The following is a 26962-nucleotide window of genomic DNA, read 5'->3' on the forward strand; positions in this document are numbered from 1 at the left end:
ATCAGACTAACAATATAGGTAAATCATACAGTATATTAAAATTGGATATAAAAGTAGACACAAAAATATATGCAAGAACAAATGACACAGAAGAAATGACACAGTGCTTTTATTTTGTCATCTACCTTCAATGACCAAATTCCACCGAAGATCATTTGCTCTCAGTTGGTCCCATTTTCTGCCTGTAACTTCCTAGCCTCCCTGAGCGCTCACCTCCCTCCCTTATGCCTGCTCCCTGTCTCCATTTTCTCTAGAGCTACAGGCTACCTCCAAGACGCATTTTCTCGCTACACAACTAAGACCCATGGAGCAACGCTGCAGCTAATCTCACGCTCTGGCCCTTCTGTCCCTCCTGATTCGTACTGTGTCCTATTCTAGCTCAATCTAACTATTTCTACACATCTCAGAATTCTGAAGTTAGTGTTCAACTTCAGTTTGTGCTTCACTCCTGTTTGGCACATCCTCTAATTTTGGATCTGCTTACTCTTTTCCCAATCTCCACAGCCCCAAGATCCTCACTCTATTCCTATCCCGCCCTCAGCCACCTCTGAGTCACTGACCTTGCTTCCCACTTCACAGAGAGAACGAGCCATCAGTCATGCACTGTCGCCAGAAAGCTGGGCATCACCTTTGACTCTCCCCCCTTTCTGAACGCAGTATCCAATCAGTTACTTTTTCAAATTATCTTAAAGTCAAAATACATAATCAAGTATTTTAAATGTTTTTCTACAGTGAAATAAAAATCTACATTACTAAAAAAAGCGATGCTCTATATTAAATACATTAAAATACCGATAATTTTATAAATAAAATCACTTTAAACAGTAAATACATGATGACATTTTTCTGATACAAGGTTATACATAGTTAAATGACTGATTATGAAAATACAAAAACTATGTCCTTCTTTAAAAAACATTTAACTTAATCAGTTTTACAAAATTATCAAAAGTTAAAAAGTGCTTCGACTTTGTTCCATTTTTAAAGCAATTGTAGCACAATACCATACCTTCATAGAACGAGGGCATAGGCTTATCCTATATTGACTAAAACTGAAAACTTAGAGACCTTCTGGGAGATGGGAAAGGTGGGAAGCTGACTGAGCTCAATGCAGCAGAGCTGTAGGCTGCCCAGAGCTGCTACTGTCCTTGTTCTGAGAACCAGGAGATCGCCCCTCCCAGTCCACTCCTATGGAAGAGTCTTTCTATCTCTACTGGTTCCTAATTGTCAGGAGAAAAGTTTTTTGAAAGAATTTTGAAAGTTAAATCCTATGCTCATACTAAAACTCTTCTAAAGATTGAGGCATATTGCATTTGAATTTTGTACAAAAAGTCACAAATCTAATTCCGAATGAAAATTGGTCCCTTCATTTGGTCCCTTGATTACATATCAGTTGTCGAGGTAGGATAATTTTCTTCTTTTTCCAAAAACTGTCCTGACTATACAAACGGTGGCTGTACTGGAAAGGGTTCTAATGCTTTCTCCACATTCTTCCAGTTGTGAAAATTCTCTCTATACCATTCAACTGATAGGAAAAAACAAAAGAAAAAAATAAAAAATAAAGCACTAAACACCAGTTAACTAAATTTTAATTCAGATTTAAAAATCAGCTACTTTTTCTTTCTAACTTCAAAAGTGTTTCAATTTTGAAATTGCTAGTGTAAGTGTTTAAGACATTCTGATTTTAAGGAGTTTAGGGGGAAAGGAAGGTGACTCATTTACAGTGGTTTTAAAGTTATAGAAAATAAGTGCAATATTTTATTCATGTAAATGTAGCAATACTGCATTTATAGGCATAGTGAGATGAGATGAGTTTCCTTCTGTTAATATATGAAATGATTCTATTTGCAATTTCAAAGATAGTTTATCTTCTCAAAATTCAACTTTAGTATTTTGTATTTTAAGCTCTGAATCAGGACTTTTTTTCTATGTTTTGGTATATTTTTTCTCATAAGTACATTTCTAAATAGAACTTTAACATATACACAGACTTTATATACACTTATTTTAATAAATATTTCTGTACATAGTCAATTTGCTTTCTACTTGTTTGTTTCAATATAAAAAGACTCAAGACACTCAGAGGCTGAAACTGTCTATATTTCATCATATCTAAGATGCCACTAATCTTAAGATGGATTATTATTTAACATACCACTAAAAAATAAAACAGCTGCAATAATAATTTTAAGATACTAGTGATTGTAAAATACATACCTTTCAAGGATATGAAAAAAGTAAAAAAATGTGCACCTCAGAATAAATGAAATAGGGATCTGATAAATACTAATAAGATATAGGAAGACTGATCAAAAGTTAGTCTATGAAATTCAAGATGCTTAGGAAATATATTACTATTACTACAACTATATTAAATGTAACAATTTGAAAAGTAAAAATGATTCATCACACTATTCTGCTGAATTTGTAGTGTTCTGAAAATAAATTTTTTCTTTAAATTTTTCTGAACCCCCTCCCAAATGACTAATTCACAACATAACATACTTGTTTTCTTTATTCCTTCTTTCCAAGGCACTTTAGGTCTCCATCCTAAACCATGTATTTTTTCTGACTTCATTGGATATCTCATATCATTGGTAGGTCTTGGAAAACAGAACAGATTTAAAATGACATTGTGGATACATATTTACAGATTTAAATACTAAGAAAAAAATGTGTGTCCAGTCATCTTTATCACAATTCAAATTTTTCTTTAAAAAATTCTCCTTGATGACATGATTATAGAAAATGTGTAAAATAAAGTGTATGTTTTTAAAAAATCATCTATAATCCCATCTATAATCCCAGATGCCTAACCCTCTCTGTGGTTTATCCTTTCCTTATTACAGCCGCAGTCTAGATAGGAATGTAGTGCATCACACCTAAATGTTTAATGAATGAATAAATAAATACACATAAACGTATTAAGACTCTTGTGTTCCACACCCTGCATTGGGTACTTTCATACATTATAATTAAACCATACAACACATTTTAAAAGCAAGATATTACATTCCCTATTTCACACTCAAGGATACCTCAGCCTTGGAAAGGGGCAATAACTTTCTTTAAGTCACACAGCTAGTAAGTAATAATGCTACACTTTATTCTTATGAAATTTATAATTAGGAAAAAATATTTTAGCAGAAAACTCAAAACTAACAAACAAGTTTCTGGTTAAGCCCGTATATTTTATAATTTTATAAGTACCTAAGATTTTACAATGTTTCCCCAATGCTTTAACTTGTTACTCACCTATCATTAACATAATCAACCCAGTTTTCCATTTCAGATTCTGAATTGGTCTCTTTGATCTGTCAAAACGGAGAAGGCTTTTTGAGTCAAATTATAAAATGAGACCAGAGAATAACAATGGTATTCAATAGCTGATTCAAAGGATAAGACAAATAGCCTCTTCAAAGTGGGAGAGACAGCTAAAATGAGCAGCATTTTAGTAACACATTCTATACTATATAACCCAAATTCTACTAAAAAAAAATACATGTTGTATACTGTGGTAGAAAATAACTTTTTTGGCTTTTGGTTATTACTCAGTGTGACATTGTGATGTGTAATAAGAACTATATATTTGGTCATCATCCCTGTTCCTGACACAGAGCTCCTAAAATCCTTGGAATTTCTTAAGTGATCAGAGACAAAGGTGTCTTTTGCTATATGTAATAAGTCCCTTTCAACCATGCCAGAGTTGATGTTAACAAGAGATTTTGGAAAGCCCCTAAAAATCTGGGCTGGTTGACAGGAGAACTAACCATGTGATTAGAGGGATGGAACTCGACCCCCACCCCTCAGAGCTGGTGAGGGGAGAGAGGCGCTGGAGGTGGAACTAATCACCAATGGCCAATGAGTTAATCAATCATACCTACTTAATGAAGTCTCCATAAAAACCCAAGAGGACATGGTTTGGAGAACTTCTGCTGAACATACGGAGGTGCTGGGAGAATGGCACGCCCCGAGGGGCACACACACTCCACACCCCTCATACCCTGCCCTGTGCATCTCCTCCATCTGGCTGTTCCTGAGTTACAGCCTGTGTAATAAACTGGTAGTCCAGAAAGTAAACCGTTTTCCTGAGTTCTGTGGGCCACTCTAGCAAATTATCTGATTTATAGCTGGTTGGTCAGAAGCACAGGTGACAAGCAGGTCTTAAAATTGGTATGTGAAGTGAGGGTGGTCTGTGGCACTGATCCCTTAGCCTGTGGGATCTGATGCTATCTCCAGGTAGATAATATCAGAATTGAGTTAAACTGTAGGACACCCAGCTGGTGTCAGGATTGCTTGGTGTGGAAAACCCACACATTTGGAGTACAGAGTATTCTTAGAGTAATGTAAAGGAAAACAAAAGTGTTTTTTCCACACGCTCAGTCTCCCTTTCTACTAAATCCTGAAATGTATAATTGATGTTCACTAATATATACATACACTCATAACTATGATTATTTATATATCATTGTTCCTTGATTCTAGGACACACTTTATATTTCTGAAATTGAGGTATGTCTTTTATTGTGTATGTTCCTTTAATGTATTAGAATTTTTTTTCCTTAAAAGCTGTTAAATGAGTGATATAATTTCAAGTGACATATTGTAGCATATATATGGTATACATAATTATGAATTTTACTTATTACTCATTCACTTTAATTGACTAAACTGTAAATTGTTAACTTTGACTAAATTAGTGATTACTGGGCCGGCTGAGTGGCTCAGTTGGTTAAGAGCTCGTTCTAGAGTGCGAGCTCTGAGAAACAGTGGTTCGAGTCCCGCCCAAGCTGAGCTGCCGCTGAGCTGCCAACAGGTGGCAGGATGGCTCAGCTAAAAAAATAAATAAATTAGTGATTACTGTCACTAATTTAGTGATAATTTTGAAAATAGTATCCTTTCACAACATATACATACCAGATGTATTAGTTCTTTGGCAAGCTGGAGAACTGACATTTCAAAATTGGTTCCAATGTTATAAATTTCACCTGGTTTCCCCTTTTTGAGGACAGTGAGAAATGCTTCCACTACATCAGTAGCATAAAGAAAATTTCTTGTTTGAAGCCCTGATCCATGAATGCAGCTAAAAAGATTAAAGAAAAGGGAATCATAAAATGTAAAAAAGTAAGTTATCCCAAGGCAAGAACTGGGTACAACACCAGGGAAGCCAATTCCCATGGCAACCATAGAAATCTTTACTGGAAATACAAGTTCTCATGACTTTTCTAAATTTCATCCACAGTTCCTGAGTGATCTCCAAACCTCCTGAGGGTCCTCAGATGGAATGTGATAAACATATAAGTGACCCCTGAGGAATACTTAATTCATCGATTTTATGCCTTAAATTCATTTTGAAGAAATATCTATAGTTCTATGAATTAAATAAATCCTCTGAAAAAGTAGTTATATAAATTTTATGCTATAACTCAAAGTTTTAGAATAAATCATTTAAGAATTAAAATTAGTAAGCAAATTATAAAGATGAAATAGATTATAATTACTTTAAAAACTATTACATTGATTATACTAGAAATTCTTTAAATTTGTTGAGACATTCAATTCTATGGCCTCCAACTCTAAGACTTTACGACTTTCAAGGAAGGCTATCACCAAATATTATCAACATACCAGAAAAACATATGGGTATGAAGGTAAATAATAACATACCATTTCCTGTTGTGCTGTAGTAGAGATATAAATTTTGGAATAACCTAAAAGAATATTTAAATATCGTTTCAGACTTTGGAAATCTGCTCATTAATATGAACCTGAACTCATCATGATATTAAAACATTATTATTGTTAAGAATTATACCTATGGATATATTCCAGTTACTAGGATTTCAAGAAGAAACCTATTAGAACTTTGATAAGTAAAAGAACTCTAAGATATCTTCCTATTTCACAAAACAAGTTATCTGCTAGAAAAATATGAAAATAAAACAGTTAAACCATAGGAAAATTCAGAAAAGTCTTCGTGAACAATTTGCTTTCATTACAAATCTTACCTTTGTGCTGATTTTATATGGACAGGAATTTTACCTTACTTATTGCTTTACATATAGCACCTACCCAGTAAGTGCTGGTGAAATTGATAAAAAGCAAATTCCAGTGCCACTGGATTCAAAGAAAATTTGTTAAACAGGGTGAAATAAATTACTAAATTTATAATAAACCTGCTAAAGATATTCCAAAAATTAAGCAAAGTAGACATTAATACCAGCAGATCACGATATGGCCCTTTCTGTTGGGTGAATACATTAATGCAACTAGCTGGGAAGTAAAAAACCCAGTTTCTAAATTTAGGCAGAGAGCGAGAGAGCAATAGTGACTTAAAACTGGGCTTAGTGGTACAGAACCAGCCACAGAGGCATTTTCAGCCTCTTAAGTGCATTTCTTTATTCACTACCTGTATTACTTTCTGGAAGACAATCAGATCTACAACAATAAAGAGGAGCTGAGGAACCATAAGCCAGCTGACTGTAAGACAGATTTCTATGCAAGCTTTCTGCGTCGCTCTCTAACTAGCTTTTACATTTCTGTATACCCTGGCATATCGGTCTGACTGCAAACCAGGAGTCTAAACTGCAGTGTGACAGTGAAGGGAGTGCTCTATAATGCTTGAGGATCCTGCAAAGTACAAGGCATCTTCACATATATCGTCTCACTGGGTCCTTCAAAATCCTTTCTAATATTGTCATTACTCCTCAATTTAAAGATGATGCTCAAAGGGCTAAGGTCATGCCAGCTGGTGAATTATCAGGTTGAGACTTAAGCTCAAGTCTCTAAACCTGATGAGAGTTGCACGTGGCCAATATAGCATTTACAAATTTTGTATAATTACAACTTAAATTTTGGACAAATAACTGAAGAGAGATTTCTTTAAATAATAAGTTACAATCACTAAAGCGTACTATAAATTCAGAAGTAAAATGTACCTTTTCTGGGTATTGATGTGGTCCATACACATTACTGCTTCTTGTGATGACAACTGGAAACTTAAAGAGTATTCGATATTAAGGTAATGGAAAGGGCCAATAATAATGCTTATCTCAAGATAAGCAGTTTTAAAATATGAGCACTTCTAGCTAAGTAATTCCACACACCTTAAGAAAAGAAGAGAAGGGATTTTTTTCTAATGTAAAGTTCCTGAAAAGACAGGGGACGATGAGATTCAGATAAAGGCAGAGGCCCCATAAGGAAGAAGAGGAATTTTTTTCGTTATTGGGATAAGGGGAGGATAAATATAGATGAAGGCAGGTTTGTAGGCTTAATAGAAGAAAAATAAGGAAATTTCCCCTGATTATTTCAGAGAGCACCTCTAGGACTCTGGGTTTGGTTAGATGTTAAACTTCAAGTTAGCTTACTCTATTGTACCAATCCTTACAAATAAAAAGACGTAATGAAAGAGAAAAGGTCCAATGCTACTGGAACACATAAGTCAAGAGAATCATAAGTCATTCTCTGGCTGGCCTTTCTGACCCAGTCCCTAATAACTCCAAAAGAAGACCAGTGGAAAGCCAATGCTAAGGGATTCGAGTTGATTCAGATTGGGTAAGGCTCCCACACTGACACTGTCCGGGCCACCTGGGGAAATCTACCTCCCATTCATGAGAGCCAAGAGTGGTGACTCATGCGGAGAGGGCCGTGCAGCCAATAAGGGAATCTGCCCTCCCTGTCTTCCTTCACTCAGAGGGTTCCTGGAAACCAGGATATTCCAACAGGGCCTCTCACTATAGCTATAACACTTTATCTGTTACTAAAGTAGGAAAAAATATACATATAAAGCATTCCTTTAAATGATGAACTGAGCAAGAAGTAGGCCTTACTTAGTCCACACACTATAAGAAATCAGCTTTTTTAATTCCTTAATATATAACTATTCTCAATCTATGTCCTTTACTCGAAAAATGAAATGTTGCTAATGCTAACTTAGAGTTTTAAGTCCAAATACAAATGACTGGAGAGTTTTTTTAAATCAGTTCTTACTTTATATCGTTCCCAGTAAGACTGTACAAAACACTCAGCAGCTGCCTTAGATGAAGCATAAGGATTTGTAGGCTGTTTGGGTGAAGATTCATCAAATTCCTAATTTTGAAAAGATAAATTAAAAAAAATAAGTATTATACATACTTTCTAAGTAGAAAAGTCAGAAAACATATTATAAACCTAAAATCGTAATCACCACATTTAAAAAACGAAACATTTATTGAACCCCAACTATTGTATGTGCCTAGAGTTTTTCTAAGCACTTTATATGTAGTAACTTCTTTAAAGTTTACAACAACTCTTGAAGGCAGGAGGCAGAGAGGAACAGCAGGTGCAAAGGACCAGAGAGAGAAGTGTGTTCAAAGGAGCTACAAGAAGCTTTGTGAGAGGGAAGAGAAATGGCAGGTGAGGCTGACGAGTTAGAGGGAGGCCAGAACATGTGGAACCCTGAAGGCCACTGTCAAGACATAACAGGTTTTGCGAAGAATAATGTCATGATCTCGTTGTTGTTTTTGGGTTGTTTTTTTTTGGTTTTTTACTTTTTGCAGGGAGGTGGGGGGGGAGAATATGTGAAATTTCTATTTTATCAAACAAAGTTCCCATTGTATACTGTTCACCTAAATTACGTCTGTGAAGCTCAAAACAGAGACTTTGTTATTTTTATCGTTATTTCTGAAATTTTCTTGAAGTTCCTAATTTTTCCATATGCATTCTGTATTTCTATTTTCACTTCATGTAAGTCAAGGCAGCACAAAGTTCACGAGCATCCAACCGGGCTAAAGTTTTCAGTAGAGCTGAAGGGACGTCCTTGCGGTGACCTGTAGGGCTTTCTTCAGAGCTTCATCCGGAGGCTTGTCTTTTTCCTGGAGATGTGCGGCTTTGATCTGTTGATGGTGTGCACTGTTTCTCTTAGTAAGAACACCAATGACGGCTGCTTCATTCACACCTTTAACTATTACTGTTTTATACAAGGCAGGAACATCGGAGGATGGACTGTGGCTAGGATAGGAGCTCACTGCTGACCAGGGACCACCTTTCTCCTTTCTCAGTTTTAATGTATTCCTGCTCTTCATTTTCAATAAACCAGGCCTGCCTGAGGAATTGATACCATTTTGTAAAGAAGTTTCTTTTTTCCATCTTCTTCCAAAGAACTAAAGATCTTCTCTGATCAGTTGACTTTCCACATTACACTTTTAAGTTTTCTCTCTAGTATGTTTTTGTTGGTTGCAATTTCTTGATCACATGTGGCGGAGAGATATTCCCCAAAGTGTGAGCTCTGTTGCGCATCCTTTGCTTCTGGGTCTGTAGGCCTCACTTATGTTTTTAAAATCACTCTGGCTATGTCATGTCTGACACAGTAGGGGACAAGGGTACAAGAAGAAATAAGTTAACCTCATAAAAACTGCACAGAGAATTGAAAATGGTTGCTTCTCTGAGGTGGAATTGTGGATTGAAAAGTGATCAGGGTCTGCTTTTTCTCCATGTAAGTTGTTTTCAAACTACTACTTGATTTTTTACACTATGTATGTGGTTTGGTAAAAATAAAACAGTAAATAAAACAAATAAGGTTACTGCAAACACTGACTATGAAAAATACAGGCTGGAACAAGGAGCCATCTTTTTGCATAGAATATATCATATTTACAAATGATTAGAAAAGGAGAACAGATTCCAATTTCTAGGATGCCACACTTGCTCCCTGACACTCCAATATTCTTTCATGAGTGGGAAAGAAAGGTGAGTGGGCAGTATGCTGCAGCCTAACTTAACATATGCTTTGTCCCATGGGACTGTCATTCATCATGCATGTAAGGTGGGGACAAAAAGACTAGATCTGCTGCTCTCACAAAATACTGTCAGTCAAATTAAATGTAAATCTGTACTGAGACTAGGTTGCTGCTGCCATTTGGGTTGGCATTATTTTATTTGAACAGAAGATACAATGGAATAACATTTTGGAGAGTCCCCCAAGTGTATATAATCAGAGGATGAAAAAAGCCCAGAGTAGGTTTTAACAAGACAGGTTTGCTATGTGCTCCATGGTAAGTAGGTGAAATATTCATTTTTTTTAAGCTTACCTTATCAAGACTGCCTCCATATACTTCATCTGTGCTAACGTAAATAAATTTCTCCACTCTGGCTTCATGAGCGGCACTTACCAAAACGTGAGTGCCATAAACATTAACATACGTAAATTCAAAGGCTCGTACAAATGAAAGATCTAAAAAAATGAGAAAAAGCTAAAATGATTCCACCCAAGGGACAAAACAAATACCTAAGGGTAGACTCAGGATTCAGAAAAGCTCTATTCACGTCTCTTCATTCACAGCAGCAATAGTTTTTAAAATAACATAAAAACACATTTCTATTTATGGTTTTTTTAAGCCTAAATTACATAGTCCATGTAAATTCTTAGGATCTAAAAAACTATCAGTGTTAAATTTTAGGAAACACTTTTCATTCCATGAAGGAAAAAATAAATGAAACATCTAAATTTAAAATGTTCTTAAATTTAAAATTTTTTTGAAACTTCCAGTTTCTGCTAATAGAGGGGTAGGCTTTTCAGCTTAATCTGTTATTGCTGAAAACAACAATAAGTGCTGGTTAAATTATTTTAAGACAAATTCACTTTAAAGAATCAATTCTATACAATCTTGGAATGAGGGGAACTTTCCTAACTATGGCTCACAATACAGAAGCAAAAGAAAAGAAATTGATAAATTTGACTACATAAAAGTTCTTACATGGTTAAAAAAAACAGAAAAAAATACAAAGTAAAAAGGCAAATGACAAACTGGGGAAAATATTTGAAAAAAAAAATCAGAAACAAACGGTTAATATAGTCAACATATAAAGAAATTATAAAAAATAAAAAGGAACAACCCTATAGTAAAATGGGCAGGAGACATAAACAGTTTAGACAAGAAATAAAAACGTCCTTAAGCTTAAGATGCTCAACACGATCATAAGGGAAATACAGATTAGAAACTCATAGATACCACTTCTTACTTATCAGATTGGAAAAAGTTAAAAAAAATGACAATACATTCTATTGGTGAGTCTATGAAGAAAAAGATACTTTATACATTGGGAGTGAAAATACAAAATGTTTACAACTCCTAAGGAAGAAAATTTCCCAATATCTAGGCAAATTACATATGCTTTTACCCTTTAACCCAGTGTTATGGGGCTGAATTGTGTTCCCTCAAAATTCATGTTGGAGCCCAACCCCCAGTAGCTCAGAATGTGGCTATATTTGCAGACAGGGCCTTTAAATAGGTGATTAAGTTAAAATAAGGCCATTAGGGTTGGCCCTAACCCAATATGATTGGTGTCCTTAAAAGAAGGGGAAATTTAGACACAAAAAGAGAAACTAGGGACACACAGAGGTCATGTAAGGTCATAATGAGAAAGTGGTCATCTCCAAGGAGAGAGGCCTGAGCAAAAGGCCTACCACGCTGGCACATTAATCTTGGACTTTTTGCCTCCAAAACTGAGAAATAAATGCCTGTTGTTGAAGCCCCCAGTCTGTGTATTTTGTTATGGCCGCCCGAGCAAACTTATATGCCCTGCGATCCTACTTCTACAATAGAAATCTTTCCCAACAGCAAATGCCAAATATTCAAAAAGACACGTACACAGCTATCCACTACAGCACTATTTAAAATAGCAAAATGTAGGAAATAAGTCCATTTATCGTACATCCACACCAATGGAAATAAAAAGAAACAGGACTATCTCTACGTTCTGTTATAGAATGATCTCCGAAGGTATACCGTATTATATAAAAAGATGGAGAAAGATATGTATGGTAGGCTACCATTTCTCTGAAAAGGGCAGTAGATTATGCATCTTTTTTAAAAAGGAAAGACAAACTGTAAAATAAAACATTTAAAGTTATCTATAGAGGGAAAAGGAGAACACAGTGGAAAGAACAGAGATAAAAACTAGACTTTTCTCAATATACCTTGTTTGGTAAATTTAACTTTAGACCTATGTACATATTTTACATAATTGAAAAAAAAATACAAAGAAGAAAAGCAATTCTAAAAATCAAAAGCAAAAGGAGACCGATGAGTCTGTCTGTGTATTTACTTGGTCATATAACCATGCAGAGAAGAATTATTTCAAGTTATTTTTAAAACAAAATAATTTGACCATATACCCAGTGGGAAACTACTTAATTAAGAACAGCCCCCCACTCCCCTGCAATTCTTAAAAGAATTTTCAGTTAAAAAATTGCCAGAGATAATGTTGGTATTATTATTCGTACACTACTGTGTGTGTTGTGGGATAAAGTAAATGAGTAAATATGATGGTGCTATCGAGTGCCAAGGTTTCTAGGGTAAGGGAAAAAAGATACAAATGTTAAGGTCAATGAGGTTTAAAAAAACTGTGAATATAAATTGGACATCTCAATATAAACTCATAATATATTTAATCTTAAATAAATAGACAAATAAATACAGAGTCCCTACTTCTGTCCACTGAAAAAGCCTAGAAAATATGTCCAATCAGAGGCAACAAGCACTTGTAATGTAAATAGCATTTGCCACCAAAAGAGCTAGGTTTCTGTAGAGAAGGGGCTGATTCCCTATCAAGGGAAGAAAAATTGAAGATGAGCCTCCTGCCACACCAGAGAATGAGATGACTATCAAAGACTACTAAGGCTGTGTCACAAAGGACTTAAGAAACAACTAGAAGAGGCTCTCAATGGCCAATGGTGGGTCAATCTGAACATAAATAATAATAACTACAATGGATTAACAAAAATAAAATGTGTAAAAAAATCTATGAATTCATAATAATACTAAAAAAAAAAGAAGAAAAGGGATGCTAGAAGACCAATTCATTATAATAAAACCTAGTAAGTAAACAAAAGGCATCAAGCATTTTACCTTACTTTTCTGTTTCAATTCAATTTCAGGGTAACCCAATAATTTGTAAGGAAAATTTGCTTTTATTAGGGATTCCAGCTAATAAATGAAGAATGTGTAACATAATTAGAGTAGCATCATTTTTGCAAACCCTTAATACAAATTAATATTGACTATATAAAATAGAAATAATGATTTCTAGTGGAATTGAAAAAAACAACAAGATAGACTTCTATTCTACATAAAAAGAGTTGGGAATAGAGAAGTGGAGTTAAATGTCTAAGACCTTGAAATTATTGGGAAGCGGGCAAATGTTTTGTGGTCTTTAGACTCTGATAAGCTAAATATGCATGTTATAATTTCTAGGGTAACCACCGAAAGAATATAAGCAGAAAATATAGCTTCCAAACTAGTAGAGGGAGAAAAATGGAATCAGAAAAGTTCCTTAGTCAAGCCCTTAAAAAAGCCAGCAGGGGTGCTTTTAAAAAGAATTTTTTAAAAAGGCAAGAAAGGATTTTAAAAACCTTTTTTTTTTTAAGAAACAGAACAGGTGAGAAAAAATAGGAAGAACATAGTAAGATGGTAGAAATAAATCCAAATATATCAACGAACTCAATACTTACGGTAAATATATTAAGGATGGTCAGACTGGATAAAAAAATTTTTAAAAATCCAAACACCAGTTGTTTATAAGACACACAGCTAAACCATAAAGCCAGAGAGAGGCTAGAAGTAAAACTATGTAAAAAGACATATCATAAAAAGAATAACCAAAAGGTGACACAACTATATTAATGCCAAACAAAATGGACTTGAATGCAGCCCACATCATCAAGGAAGAAAGATCACTTCCTAAGGTTCAATTCACCAGAAATACACAGGAGATTTGAAGAACACAATTACTAACCAACTTACTTTAACCTAATGGATGTGTAAAAAGTAATGTACCCAACTTTTGCAGAGTACACATTCTTTACAATACACATGGAATATTTACAGAAATTGACCATACATTAAGCCAAAAAGCAAGTTTCAGCCCAAAGAGCTGAAATCATACAGCATGTCATCAAACCAATACAATTAAGCTAGAAATAATAAAAAGGTAACCAAAAAATTCATATATATTTGGAAAATAAGATATACACTTTTAAGTAACCCATGGATTGAAAAAAGAAATCAATTCCTGAAAAAAATAAAGTAATGCACTTGAAACTTGTGGGATTCAGGTAAAGTGGTATTTAAAAGTAAATTTGTAGTCTAAAATGTACATATTAGAGAAAAGCTGAAAATAAGCTAAATATTATCACAAGAAGATAGAGAAAAAAATCTTGAACTAGAAATAATGAAATAATAAAGTTTTAAGAGTAGAAATTCATTATGTAGAAAACAAGCACACAATAGAAAAGATCAACAAAGTCAAAGATAATTTTCTGGGACAACAAAAAGGTGGGTTTGCTTTGCTTGTATCAAGAATTATTATAAAGTCACAGTAATTAAGACAGTGTGGTAATGGCGTAAGGATAGACCAAAACCAATGGCACAGAACAGGAGCCCAGAAATAGAACCATGCATGAATGGGCACTCATCTACAACAAAGGTGGCAGGGGGAAAGGCTGAGTATTTCAATAAATGGTATTGAGTCAAACTGACATTGATATGGGGAAGAAATCTGAATGTAAAAGGCAAAACTATAACTTTTATGAATAGAGTAATAGAGAATGTTTCCATGATCTTGGAGGTAGGAAAGAGTACTAATCCTAAAGGAAAAGGTTGATAACCTGTACCTCATTTAAATGAAGAACCTCAATTGAATAAAAGACACCATTCAGAAAGGGAAAAGGCATTTCAGGTTGTGCATCTTAAATTAAAACCAAATTTTAGAACATTGGAGTGAAAAAAGAACCAGAAAGATTCTAGGATGAGTCTGTCATAGAGATGAGAAAGTCAAGGCCCCTGGGGTGAGCTAATAACCCAGAGCAGAGACAGTTTGTTGCAGAGGTACTTCCTCCTCTTTCACACTTATGTGTTGAATGTGTCACTACATGAACATATACAAAACTATCCTTTTTATCTCAATCCACTTCCATCTTCTTTCTTCATCACACCTTAAATAAAGACCAGAAGAACTGATTGACAGCTTACGGGTATTGCAAGCATCATGCAAAATTGGGAGATGTCACAGAATAATCTGAGAAAGATCTAATATCAAGTTCAGTTAAGTGAGCTCTTCTGAGACTAATTCCAATAGTTTTAAACTAGAGAAGTATGTTTTTTTGACATTGGACATTGTTTCTATTGTGTAAATAAGCAACTTAAGATGTATTTGAAGAAATGAAACATAAGGAACATTAAGCTGTCCAGTATGTAGGGGAGTGGAGTTTATGTATATAATTTAACGTGGGGCCAATAAAGATTTTATTCTTCATCCCCTCACCCCCACTTCCCCAAGAAAAAAAGTGAAAGGGCAAACCACAGATTGAAAAAAGGTAGTGGCAAAAGGTTTGAACCCAGAATATATAAAGAACTTACAAAAACTGTAAGGATAAAAATGACAACCCACTGGAAAATGGTAAAGAGACGTAAACAGAAACTTTCCAAAGAAGACATACCAATAAGAAAAGGGGGAGGATAGTCCAATAAACAAGTGCAAAGGTTTTTAATTAACCTCATTAGTAATCAGGGGAAAATAAAATAAAACTATGAAATATTGACAACAGCAAAGGTTGATAAGCAATTCATAATTGCTAGAAGGAGTATACAGCTATTTTATCATCAACCAAGTAGAAGGATTTGCTCTACCAGATATCAAGGCACTATAATTAATCCATAAATTCTGTAATCAGCATAATCAGCACAGGTAGAGACAAATAGACAAATGAAGATTCAACAAGCAGATACTCATATAAGGATACTTGATATATGACAGGGCAGTGGAAACTGGTGAACTTTTCCATAAATGGTAGAGATCCAACTGGTATACAAATAGAAAAAAAAGAAATTGGACTCCTATCAGATACCTTGTAGTGCATCTAACTCCAGATCAGAAATTGGACTCCTATCTCATACTGTACATAAAAATCAATTTCAGATGGATTACAAATCTAAATGTGAAAGATAAAACTATAAAGCTTTTCAAAGATAATACAGATTATCTTCATGACCTTGGGACAAGAGAAAACTTCTTAAGACCCAAACATAAAGATATAACATAACATATTAACCATAACATAAAGGAAAAGATATATAAATTCAACTACATAAAAATTAAGGTCTGTTCATCAAAACAAACTAGAAAAAACATGAAAAGATAAGCCACAGAGTGGAAGAAGATATTTGTAACACACATAACAAAGTATCCAGAATTTATATACAAAACTGCTACAAATCAATGAGAAGACAAGTAAATAACCCAATTTTAAAAAGAGCAAAAGATTTCAATAGCATGTTACAAAAGAAGAAATCTAAATTGCCAATATATACATAAAAGGTACACAGCTTCAACAGTAATCAGAGAAATCAAATCAAAACCACAATGAGAAACCGCTACACACTACTCAGGCTGACAAAAATGGAAAAGTCTGAGAAAACTAAGCTTTGGTGAAATCTGGAGCAACAGGTCTCTGACACTCCTAGAGGAGTGGAAATTGGTACAACTATTTTAGAAAATAGTTGGACATTATCTCAATGTTGAAGTGTGCAAATCTTATGATTCTAGTAATATACTGAGAAAAATGTATGCTTCTATGGACCATTTGTTCACAATTGCCTAGAGTGTAAACAGTCCAAATGTCCACAAGAGTAAAACTGAGGCACAAATTGTGGTATACACGTAGAATGGAATATTGTATGTCACAGTGAACAAATTACACCTCTACCCAACTACATAGATAGATCTATATGGATGAAAAGCAACACCAAAAACCCTACATGTTATTTTATATATTCATTTTTATAAAATTTAAAAACAGGTAAAACTAACCTACTGTTTTTGAATAAATACTATATATAGACAGTAAAACTGTAGAGAAAGCCAAGGGAAACTGTAACTTCAGAATCAGGTTAAGGCAATAGTAATACTACTAAACTAAACAGTGTTCAGCAACATTTTATCTTTTGTTTACGTGATGGTTACATGGGCATTCACTATATCAGTATTCATTTAACTTCACTTCTAAATTCTTCTGAATATATGTTATATTTCACAATATAAAATGTTAGACAAATTATCATACGGACAAAACAGTATAGATAATAATATAATGTTCAACCTCGTAGCCAAGAGTCAGCTTAAGAAAAACAACATAAAAAACACATTTTAAAGGTTCATCTCCCCAGAAGAAATCAGAAATCACTATCCTGAATTTGGTTAAACTCAAAGTTTTAAAACAACATTCAAGGTTACATTTCAACCTACCGAATAAAAGTGACCCAAAAAGGGCAAGTATCTTGACAACAGAGTGACCCCAGGTTTGTTTTACCTTGGTATATGCTCTTTCAAAGACATATATTAAGTACCAACTTATTCAGCCCCATTACTGGACTTTGATTCAGGCTAGTCAGCCACTGGAAACAAAACTTTGCCTATCGTAACTGTAACATAAAACAATGCTTACCTACATGCGTTTGTGCAGCAAAATGGAGTACTATATCTATTTTCTCTGTTTCAAAAAGCAGTTTCACAAAGTGAGAATCACATATGTCACCCTATATCAAAAGCAAGCATGAAAAAGCTGTTTCAGTATCCCCATCCATAAAAACCATTTTACTGTGTGAACAACAACAAAATGATAAGAAGAAAAGAATTAATCTCCCCCCCCTCAAGTTTAATAGAGAATATCTTGAAAACTCGACCAAAGGGTCAGGTAAATACGGTAATGATGAATTTCTCTAGCATCCTAGAATATGATATCCAATTCAATATAGTTTTTTTACAAATAAATGTCTAAAACAGTGTTTTATTGAGCACCAGCTACTACTAAGATCAAAATATATCATTAAGAAAGTGAAAAGGCAAACCACACATTGAAAAAAAGGTAGTGGCAAAAGGCTTGAATCCAGAATACATACTATAAAGGACTTACAAAAACTGGAAGAAAAAAAATGACATTCTTGCCAATCTAAGGTCACTATGTTAACAGGAAAAATGTTAAACGTATTTTTAAACGTTTGAGATAACCATTACTGAAATATATTTAAAGTAAGTACAAGAACTGGAATGACATTTTGAAAAACATATTTAATCACCACTAAGTAAACTTATGAGTACTTTTGATGTTATATGTATAGTTAGTTCTAAAAATATGTATTCTCAACAATACTTTGGTGACAGAAGGAAACACTTTCATATGGAAGAGAATTAAGAAATGTTTGCTTAGTATATTCTTTGAGATTTGTGGTTAAAAAGAGAGTTTCTAGAATTACTTTTTAAAAAACCACAAATTGTAAAACAAACAGTTGCATTTGATATTAAAATTTCCGTTTGCAGGGGAGAGAGGAGCGGGATGGTGGATTGGGGAAGGGGTTGTCACTTTGTGAGAGGTAAAAAGTATAACTATTGAACTGTTTTGTACACCTGAAACTAATAAAAAAAAATTAAAAAAAATTTATTTGCAAATGAATCATCTAGCTCTCTGGTTTATACTTTAAACTCTTCAAAGAGTGGTTAGTAAGAATCGATCTTCCAGAGCCAAACAATCAACTTTCATGAAAGAAGACTACCCCATGGGCTGTATGGTGGCCTTTTTGGCTATTGCTGGCCTGAGTAACACCCCACTTTTTATACCAATATTTTAAATCCCAGCAAGTCTTTTGGCTGGCTGAGTGGCTCAGCTGTTTAAGCGCTCGCTCAAGAGTGCGAGCTCTGGGCAACAGGGTCACTGGTTCGATTCCTGGCCTGAGCCTAGCTGCCAACAGGTGGCAGGATGGCTCAGCTAAAAAAAATAAAAATAAAAAATAAAAATAAATAAATCTCAGCAAGGCCTTATTAAGAAAGATAATGACGACCTAAAACTCACAAACCATGTAAGTTCAATCAGCTACTCATAGATCTGCCAAGGCAACAAACATCACATGTAACTTTATATATGGTATCAACATAAAAGCAGTATTCTCTACAGCGTGTGGTACTACTGGAAACTAAAAGATCTTTAATTAGCATGCTTTCCAAATCCATATTTCACAAGTTTGTAAAGTAGGAAGATATGTCTGAATAACTAAAGCGGTACAGTATAATAATTATATAATTATAAGAAACTTTCATACCTGTATGAATTTGTAGTTTTGTTTGCTCGAAATGGTTTCAAGATTCTTCAAGCTTGCACAGTAATCCAGCTTAAAATAAGTAAGGTGGAGTGAGGGTAAAGGTTCAACACAAAGAGTAAGATTAATAGTCTTTCCTATAAGATATCAATTTATTTTAAAGACTACAGATGCTCTTATTGTAATATAAAAACATGTCTTCTTAAAGTGTTCACTCTTTGTGTTTTTAGAAGTTTCTGTTATCTTAAAAGTAAAAAAAAAACAAGCAAAAAACATGTAAGCTTGTTACCTTTTCAAAATACAAAAAAAAAAATCACATTTTATAAACCTCTCCTTTCAAAAATTTTCCTGCCTCAATTTGTCTCCAGCCCTTGGTGGCTAGAAAAGTTTACCATTCCTTACTGAAAAGGAATTAGTGATTGAAAACAATTACACCGGTATTATACATATTTTAGCTCATTACATTTTTTCCTGAGTTAGCTGTTGATAAATCAGTATAAGATGGGGGAATAATTACTGCCCACGATGGTAAGGCAGGTAAAAATTCATAAGACTTATGGGTTATTCTTTGACTATACATTTTTACTATTACATTTTATGAAATGAAGGTAACTGATTGCATCATGTGTTTAAAGTCAAAATATCAGTGATTACCAGTCATGGCTTTGAGATTCTAGAGACTCCAATTATTACAAAAAAATTCTCGAAACTAAATTAATTTAATTGCATTTTTATTTTAAAAATATATAATTTTCCATGAGGTAGTAGTTATAAAATAATAAAACCAAATAATCAGAGTATCCTGACTCCAAAAAAGGGTAATGTTCACAAGATAATACTAAATAAAGTTAGGGTGAAGATTTTTTTTTATATAAAAATACTGCCCTTAAAACCTTTACTTTATGGGGTAGCACAATAAACAAAAAAGTTTCAAAAGATTTTATGTACAATTAAATATGGCATGAACACATGACTATACAGGCCCCTAACTTGCTAAAATTATATAAAAACTAAAATATCCGCAGGGCAGGATTCTAACACTTTTTAAAAATATAAATAAGTTTCAGTGCATGCAGCTCATTTTTTAAAACTTACCTTGTCTAGATTTATGATCATATAGTTTGGATAATCTTCTACTAAAGAGACAATCACATGTGATGCACTATAAAAAATTTAAAAAAGTATAGCTTGTTAGTAGAAAATTTAACTTTCCCAAACTCTTTAATGTTACCCTAAGTTGTCAAGTATTAGGAAACCAGTCAAAGATACCTTCACATTTTTGAAGAGAAGAGGAATAATATAACTACACTGAATATACACACACCACACTTTTCACGAACTCTCTCAACTGTATTGATATACAAAGCTTTACACTCCCTTTACACTATGGAGAAGAGAAAATTGACAGGTCCTGAATATAAGAAAAAATTAATTTAACCAAATGATGCTGTCCATACATGCTTTGAGTGTGGAAATAAAGCAGGATGATAAATATACAATGAGTGGTGGTCAGTGCAAATGGACTGAAACTATAATGTGCCTTTTCAGAGACAAGTATAATTATGTAAAAATTAATTTAGTATGAGCATAGGAGTTGTTTATGTTCATAATAACCCTACTGCAATTGTTCTCTTGGTACAAGAATTTGATGGTGTAAATTGGGGGTGGGGGGGGGCAGGGGTGTCCTAGACTAAACCTAGGTTTCCAAGGCTAATAACAAACAGCTGAAACCATCCTGAATTGGATGGGTTTCCGAGGACCCTTAAGTGGAACCAGAGGCATACCTCAGTGAAATGATCCACCAGATTTTACCATATACACAAACACACTGGGCTCCCAGGAACAAAAGCAGCCTTTGACCAAATTATGAACTCAAGAGTTTGTATTTGAGCCCTTTCACAGCATTTCCAAGGACTGCCCTTTCTGGACTAGCAATCTCACACCAGTACCATCTTTTTGTGCTAATGCTCATTAAATGAACCTTGCCTGCCTGGTACCCACCCTCCAAGTCACTCACTGTCAGATCAGAAGAGGTGACTTAATGTGATAAGGGGATAGGGGGTGGGGGGAGGGGTCCCATGTTCCTCTTCTTCCATTAGACATTGGGAGAGATTCTTCTTTGTACTCATGCATTTATCAACTCAACAATTACTAAAGACATTTATAAAATGAGTCAGACAGTCTTCCAGATGCTGAGTAAACAACAGTCTCTACCTACATTCAATTTACGTTCTAAAGTGGGGATGCTGGCAGTAAGCAGCTAACCACAATAACACAAAATAATTTTAGGTAGTGATAAGTTGTTAGTAGGGAGAGGAGCTATTTTAGATAGGTAAGACCCCTCTGAGGTGATGTCTAAGTAAACATCTGAATTGAGTGATGAAAAGAGCTCCTAAGCACAGGGGAAGTAAGTGCAAAGGCCTGAAGACAGGAGGGAGGAGCCTGTGTTCCAGGAACTGCAAGAGGGTTAAGTGTGGCAGGCACAGAAAAAGCAAGGGCTAGAACGGCAGGAGAACAGATTGGAAAAGTAATGCTTGGGCACTTGAGGGTCTTCAAGATACAGTAAAATGTTTGGGTTTTATTCGAAGTCTGACAAGAACCACTGGAGTAAAACTCTAAGCCCTTTTACTTAATACTGACTTCTGTCTGGGGAACAAGAGTGCAAGCAGTTTGACCAATCAGGAGGCTACAGTAGTAGTCTAGGCAAAAGACGGGAACAAGGGCTAGGGTAGAGGGGGGAGGGGGCGAGTCGTGGCCTTGAGCACGTACCGTGGAAGTGTACTTTGATGAATGAATGTGGTACGTGTAAAAGGGAAAAGAGGCCTCAAAAGTTTAGTACCAACAGGGTTTTTAAGTCAGCTGACTAAATAAATGCCTTGTCATATTCCAAAAATCGTTTTTTGCTGCCTAGATAGATGTACAAGGCCTTTGTATCGTGGTGGGGAGGGGGTTCCGGCAGCCGGTGAGAAGCTTACTGCAATTGTGGGCACAATCAGAAGGGTGACAGGCGCATCTCTGGCGAGACAGCAGGGCGGATAGTACCACAGCACTTTTGCTTTGGGAGGAAGGCGTTTTAAAGAAGTCGCAGTTTCAAAGGATCTAGGTCTTCGCAGGCCGAGGAAGGAGCAGGTAGAAGGTAAGATGATTCCGGTCGTGCATTAAGACCCTCCCCTATTAGACAACCAAGGCTGGTCCCAGGTTACCAAGGGCAAGCAGAGCCGCAGGAAAAGGTTGGGGTTTCTGGGGAGCCACTACTCGGCCAGCGACGCTGTTACCTACATGAAACCAGCACCCCCGGTCACCAGTACCCGCTTCGCAAAGCTGCTGGGAGGACCCAAGGGCTCCACAAGGCCCGCAGCCGACATCTCCCAGCTCAGCAGTGCCTGGAACCGTAAAGCGACAAGCCTGTATACCGTAGGCAAGTTCCACCGCGACTTTTTGCGACGCACCCCTCTCCCGACACGTTCACTGGGGCAGGCCGAAGCGGCTTCCCGAGCGTAGCCGACTTATCCCCGCCCATTGGCGGGCTGGGCGGGTTCCTCGGCTGCGCAGGCTCAGGCACTGCTCTTCTCAGCCAACGCCTGGCTCGCTAGGGGCGAATAGGTGTGTCTGGGAAAGTAGGGTCCGGAACGTTTTCCATGGCAAGTGTCACCAGCATGAATTAGGCTTTACTTGGATAGACAGATGGTCGGAGTTGTCCACGATTACTTTCTTTTTATTCTTATACTGCAGCGATCTCCACAGATTATGCACCAGTTGAGCTAGAATTCCTGGGGAGCTCTCTTGCAAAGTATAGAGATGGGAGGTCACAATTAATTTCAAAATGACCTTTTGCTGTTGCTGTTATTGTTATTACAGATAGCACAAGCTGCTTACAACCCTCGTAAACATGTCCCCTAGATCTTACCCTTAGACCTTTTCCTACTATTCTCCCTCTTGCTCAATCTACCCCAGCCACTGTCCTTGCTCTTCCTTGAAACTGGCCTGGCATGCTACTTCCCTTGGGCCTGGATGCTTATTCCCCAGATGTCTGCCTAGTTTACCTCAGTTCTTGGCTTGAATGTCACCCTACTCCTTTACCACCCTAATTAAAATAGCAAACTCTAACCCAGCCGTGCCAAACCGATTTACCCTTCTTTATTTTTCTCCATAGCAATTATCAACATTTATGTTAAATTCCTTGCTCATTCTCCTGCTCCATGGGTCGAGGGACTTTGTTTCCTGATATAATCCCAAAGCCCTAGGACCAAGCCTGGCACAGAATAAACCATCAGTAAATACTGTTGTATACATGAATAAATATCTTGTAGATGTTTTGTTTTTTTTTAACCTAATTGTGTTGGGAGAGCCTAAAAAGAATGGGAATGCCTAGTATATGTAGAAGTGTCATTTGTTACAACATTTTGGTAGGCAAATTGGTAATATATAAGCAAAATTCAAATGTAAATACCCTACGATCCCCAAATTCCATGATATATAATATAGATTACAGAAAAACACAAATATGTTCATGCTACATTGCTTGTAGTAATGAAAAATTGGACACAATATACATGTCTGCTAAAATTGTTGTACTTTTTAAATACAATGTAGCCTTTTTAAGAATGTACCAACATGAAATGAGAATCAAATTTATTGTAGTGGATACTTATGGTTTTATCTGACCAGACTTCCCCTCCCGCCTTTACCATCTCCCCAACTTGACCCACTCCAGGCAGGCCACAGGATGGGCATCTGACTCACCCCAGGCCAATTGAAGCCTCTTCCTGGGATATGGAGTTGGACTGGCGTTCTAGAATAGTCTGGTTGCTCTTGAACGCTACGATCTACAAATTTTGGACTTGCTGGTGGCCATATTCATTCAAATGAATGAAGGAATCAAAAGACCTGTCTTCAGTGAGAGGGAAAAACAAAGTTGATAACAAAGAGAAGAGAGAAGAGACAGAAAAAGAGCCCTCACAGCATTCAAGGCCCATGTTCTGATTCTCTTCCAGGACAAATTTTATTTCTGTTCTTGGTTGGCAAATACCATCATATGTTTGTAAATGCATGTCTGAAGGGATCCACCCTAACCTATTAACAAGGGTTACCTTTGGGTATCAGGTATAAGCAGGGAAAGTATACTTCATATACTTTTGATTGTGAATTTTTTCTAAGTTGCATGAATTGCTTTTGTAATTAAAGTATAATGTAGGTTTTAAAAATCTCATAATATTAATTAATACCTCCAGTTTATTCCTGGTCTGCCAGAAAATTATGGCTATATGATAGGAAGTATTCCCCCAAGGTTTTTCCTAAAAGGTGAGGTCTGTTGTGAGAACATGCTTACATGTAATAAAAGGTGGTTGTCGAGTGAAAATAATTTATATGCATTTATTCATGAAATAATGTTAAGCTTCTACTCCATGGGGACAGACAGTCTCTGACCAACTGGAGCTGACAGTATAGTAGGGGGTTCAGATAAATCAACAGACATGTACAATACCTGTGGTAAGTGCTTGGGTAGAGAAGTAAGGGATTCCCATTCCAGCGGCATCTAACACCAACTTGGGGGTTTGAGAAAGGCTTCTAAAAGAGCTTTGGGGTAGAAAAGTAGAAAATGGAAGGTGATATGGAGGTTGAGTAGTAGAATAAGACAAGAACTCCAGCTAGGGGGAACTGCAAGTGCGACAGGCCCAAAGAGGAGGACTTGGAGTATTCAGCGAACTGACCGAACTGACAGTGGCTCAGTATGGATGGAGATTAAAAAAAAAAAAAAAAAAGTCAAGAGATGGAGCTTTGAGAGATTTGAAAGCTATATTCTAAAGAGTTTGGGCTATGTATTAAAGGCAATCGAGAATCTTTATAGTAAAGTGACGCAGTCAATTTGCTTTTCCCAAAGCTTTCCGTGGCTCTATGGTAAAGATGGGTTGTGTGTAGCCAACGGGAGAAAATTGAGACTGTACGCAGGTCAACTGAGATAGCCCAAGTAAGATGAGATCATGTTGGCCTGGATAGGATAGGGCTGCTGCTTCCGACCATCACCGCCCGGAAGAGGCCATAACAAACATCTGAATAGAGCTGACTGGACGTGGCACTGTTAAGGGATAGGGGGTCGCTATAATTCCCAGCTGTCTGGCCTGCGGTATGATGACATAATTCAATAAGACAGAGAACCTAGGAGGAAAAAAATCAGTTGGAGGTGTCAAGCGTTGAACCGGATACGTACAGTTAAGTATCTTTGAGACATTCAAGTGGAAACGTCCAATAGGCTTCTTAGGCACCTAGGGCTTTGCGGTTTTCCTTTCTTCACCAGAAATGGTTCCGTCATGTGTTTCTTAGTTTTTTCGGAACCCCATAGGACTCTGGGAAGCCCTACAGGCTCGTGCCGGCGCTCCCACGCATGCGCAATGGCACCACTCACTGGGACGACGAGGGCAATAATTTTTCCTTATCCTGAAGCAACATCCTCCCGATTCTCCATAAAAAAAGGCGGGAACTAGCCAACAGGCCGGGGAATGATGGGACTCGCACTGTGCACGTCCCGCCCACTTCACACTCTGATTGGTGAATGTTCCTGGTCCGTGGCGAAGGGGCCCGCCTCATTGGCTGTCAGTCTCTTGGGGGCGGGTCCGCGACGCGGGTCCTCCACCTTCCTCCCCCTTCCCTTGCTGCCGACGTGGGACTGGCAGCCGCTGGCGGTTAGGGTCCGCAGCGTGGGTGCCGGGGGGCAGGCGGGGATGGGGGGGCTGCGGCTGCTGGCAGTGGCCCTCGCCTGCTGCTGGTGGCCGCCGGGCAGCCAGGGTAAGACGCTGCGGGGCAGCTTCAGCAGCACCGCGGCCCGAGACACTGAGGGCCAGAGCATCGGCCACTTCCAGTTCCACGGTAGGTGCTGGGGCGGGGAGAGGGATGAAGGCTCGTGGACACATCCGGTGGGCCGCGCCTCCCCGCGGTGCGCCAGCCCGGAACTTCACCCAGCTCACCTGGACTTCCAGCGTCGCCGGCAGCCCTCCCCAACCGTAGCTCACTGGAATCGTGGGGATGCGTTTATTGCCAGCCCTGCCATTGCTGCCCCCTACATCCTTGTCAGCACCCTCCCTCGCTTACGGATTGTATTCTGCACCTAAAGGACCGCCTCCCCAACCCTTTCCGTACAAACGTGCAGATGACGGGACCGCTGCATTTTTCGAGATACTTCTCTCAGAGAAGCATCGTTGGCTCACTTGTGTCTCAGCCTGATTATATACACTAAGGCACTGTAATTACGTGCGCATTTAAGGCCCAGAACGTAGATTTCCTGAGTTTGTTGTTTGTTTAATCTCATTTAATAAAACCTACTTGCAGTAGAGAGGAAACCAAATAAAGCCTGATAATCTAATCTAGTTGTCACTGTTGCTAGAACAGTTTGTTACTCCTCTACTACAGGAGTAGATTTCCTAAGGATCATGAGCTTCATAATTTGTATCCTCTGTGACCCTTCTGAACTTAGAACTGCATTTGATTCTTACCTTCTGGTCTCCCTCAAAAATCAATAATTCTTCAATGAATGAATTTATAATTCATTCTAACTTTTGCTGTATTTGCATCCTCAAAATTTTTCTTGGTACATACTCTTACTTTGGCTACTACTGTATTTCAAATAATCATTTGCCTTTATGAGGTTAGGATCCTGATTCATATGGTCATTAGCATTAAAAGATGCAAGATCAGCATATTGTCCCAGAGAGGATTTTTAGAAGATAATAGAAATGAGAAGCTATTTGGTGTGGGAAAACAGTTTAAACTATTGGAGAAACTGGTTAAAGGGAGGGGAAACTGAATTTCTTATTTTTTAATCTGAAGTTCTCAAAATAGCTGAG

General features: G+C 36.8%; 1 protein-coding gene across 5 annotated transcripts; it reads right to left on the bottom strand.

Annotated features, from left to right (window-relative positions):
- Positions 1-93: 93 nt before the first annotated feature.
- Positions 94-25447, bottom strand: TGDS (TDP-glucose 4,6-dehydratase). 5 transcript variants are annotated; one of them, XM_019666371.1, is made up of 12 exons: positions 25333-25447; positions 20220-20286; positions 19128-19196; positions 17480-17570; positions 10068-10210; positions 7990-8088; positions 6939-6998; positions 5668-5711; positions 4918-5083; positions 3256-3314; positions 2506-2603; positions 94-1525 (listed from the first exon to the last, which is right to left on the bottom strand). In XM_019666371.1, exons 2-12 carry the CDS (start codon positions 20238-20240, stop codon positions 1440-1442), a joined length of 936 nt encoding a protein of 311 aa, XP_019521916.1. In that variant the 5' UTR covers positions 20241-20286; positions 25333-25447; the 3' UTR covers positions 94-1439. The 5 variants fall into 5 exon arrangements, with proteins under 5 accessions (XP_019521916.1, XP_019521913.1, XP_019521917.1 ...); XM_019666368.1 differs by lacking the exon at positions 25333-25447 and adding an exon at positions 22404-22781; XM_019666372.1 differs by lacking the exon at positions 25333-25447 and adding an exon at positions 22100-22360.
- Between the last annotated feature and the right edge of the window lie 1515 nt (positions 25448-26962).

This window comes from Hipposideros armiger, unplaced genomic scaffold, assembly GCF_001890085.2.
Source record: "Hipposideros armiger isolate ML-2016 unplaced genomic scaffold, ASM189008v1 scaffold_468, whole genome shotgun sequence".
In the NCBI taxonomy this organism is placed as follows: Eukaryota; Metazoa; Chordata; class Mammalia; order Chiroptera; family Hipposideridae; genus Hipposideros; species Hipposideros armiger.

Coding starts and splice junctions, on each gene's coding strand:
- TGDS (XM_019666368.1), bottom strand. CDS start 22,489: ATGTCGGCTGCGGGCCTTGTGGAGCCCTTGGGTCCTCCCAGCAGCTTT. Junction 6,999..7,989: donor CTTACTGGGAACGATATAAA/GTAAGAACTGAT, acceptor ATACTCTTTAAG/TTTCCAGTTGTCATCACAAG. Junction 3,315..4,917: donor CCAAAGAACTAATACATCTG/GTATGTATATGT, acceptor CCGTTTTGACAG/ATCAAAGAGACCAATTCAGA.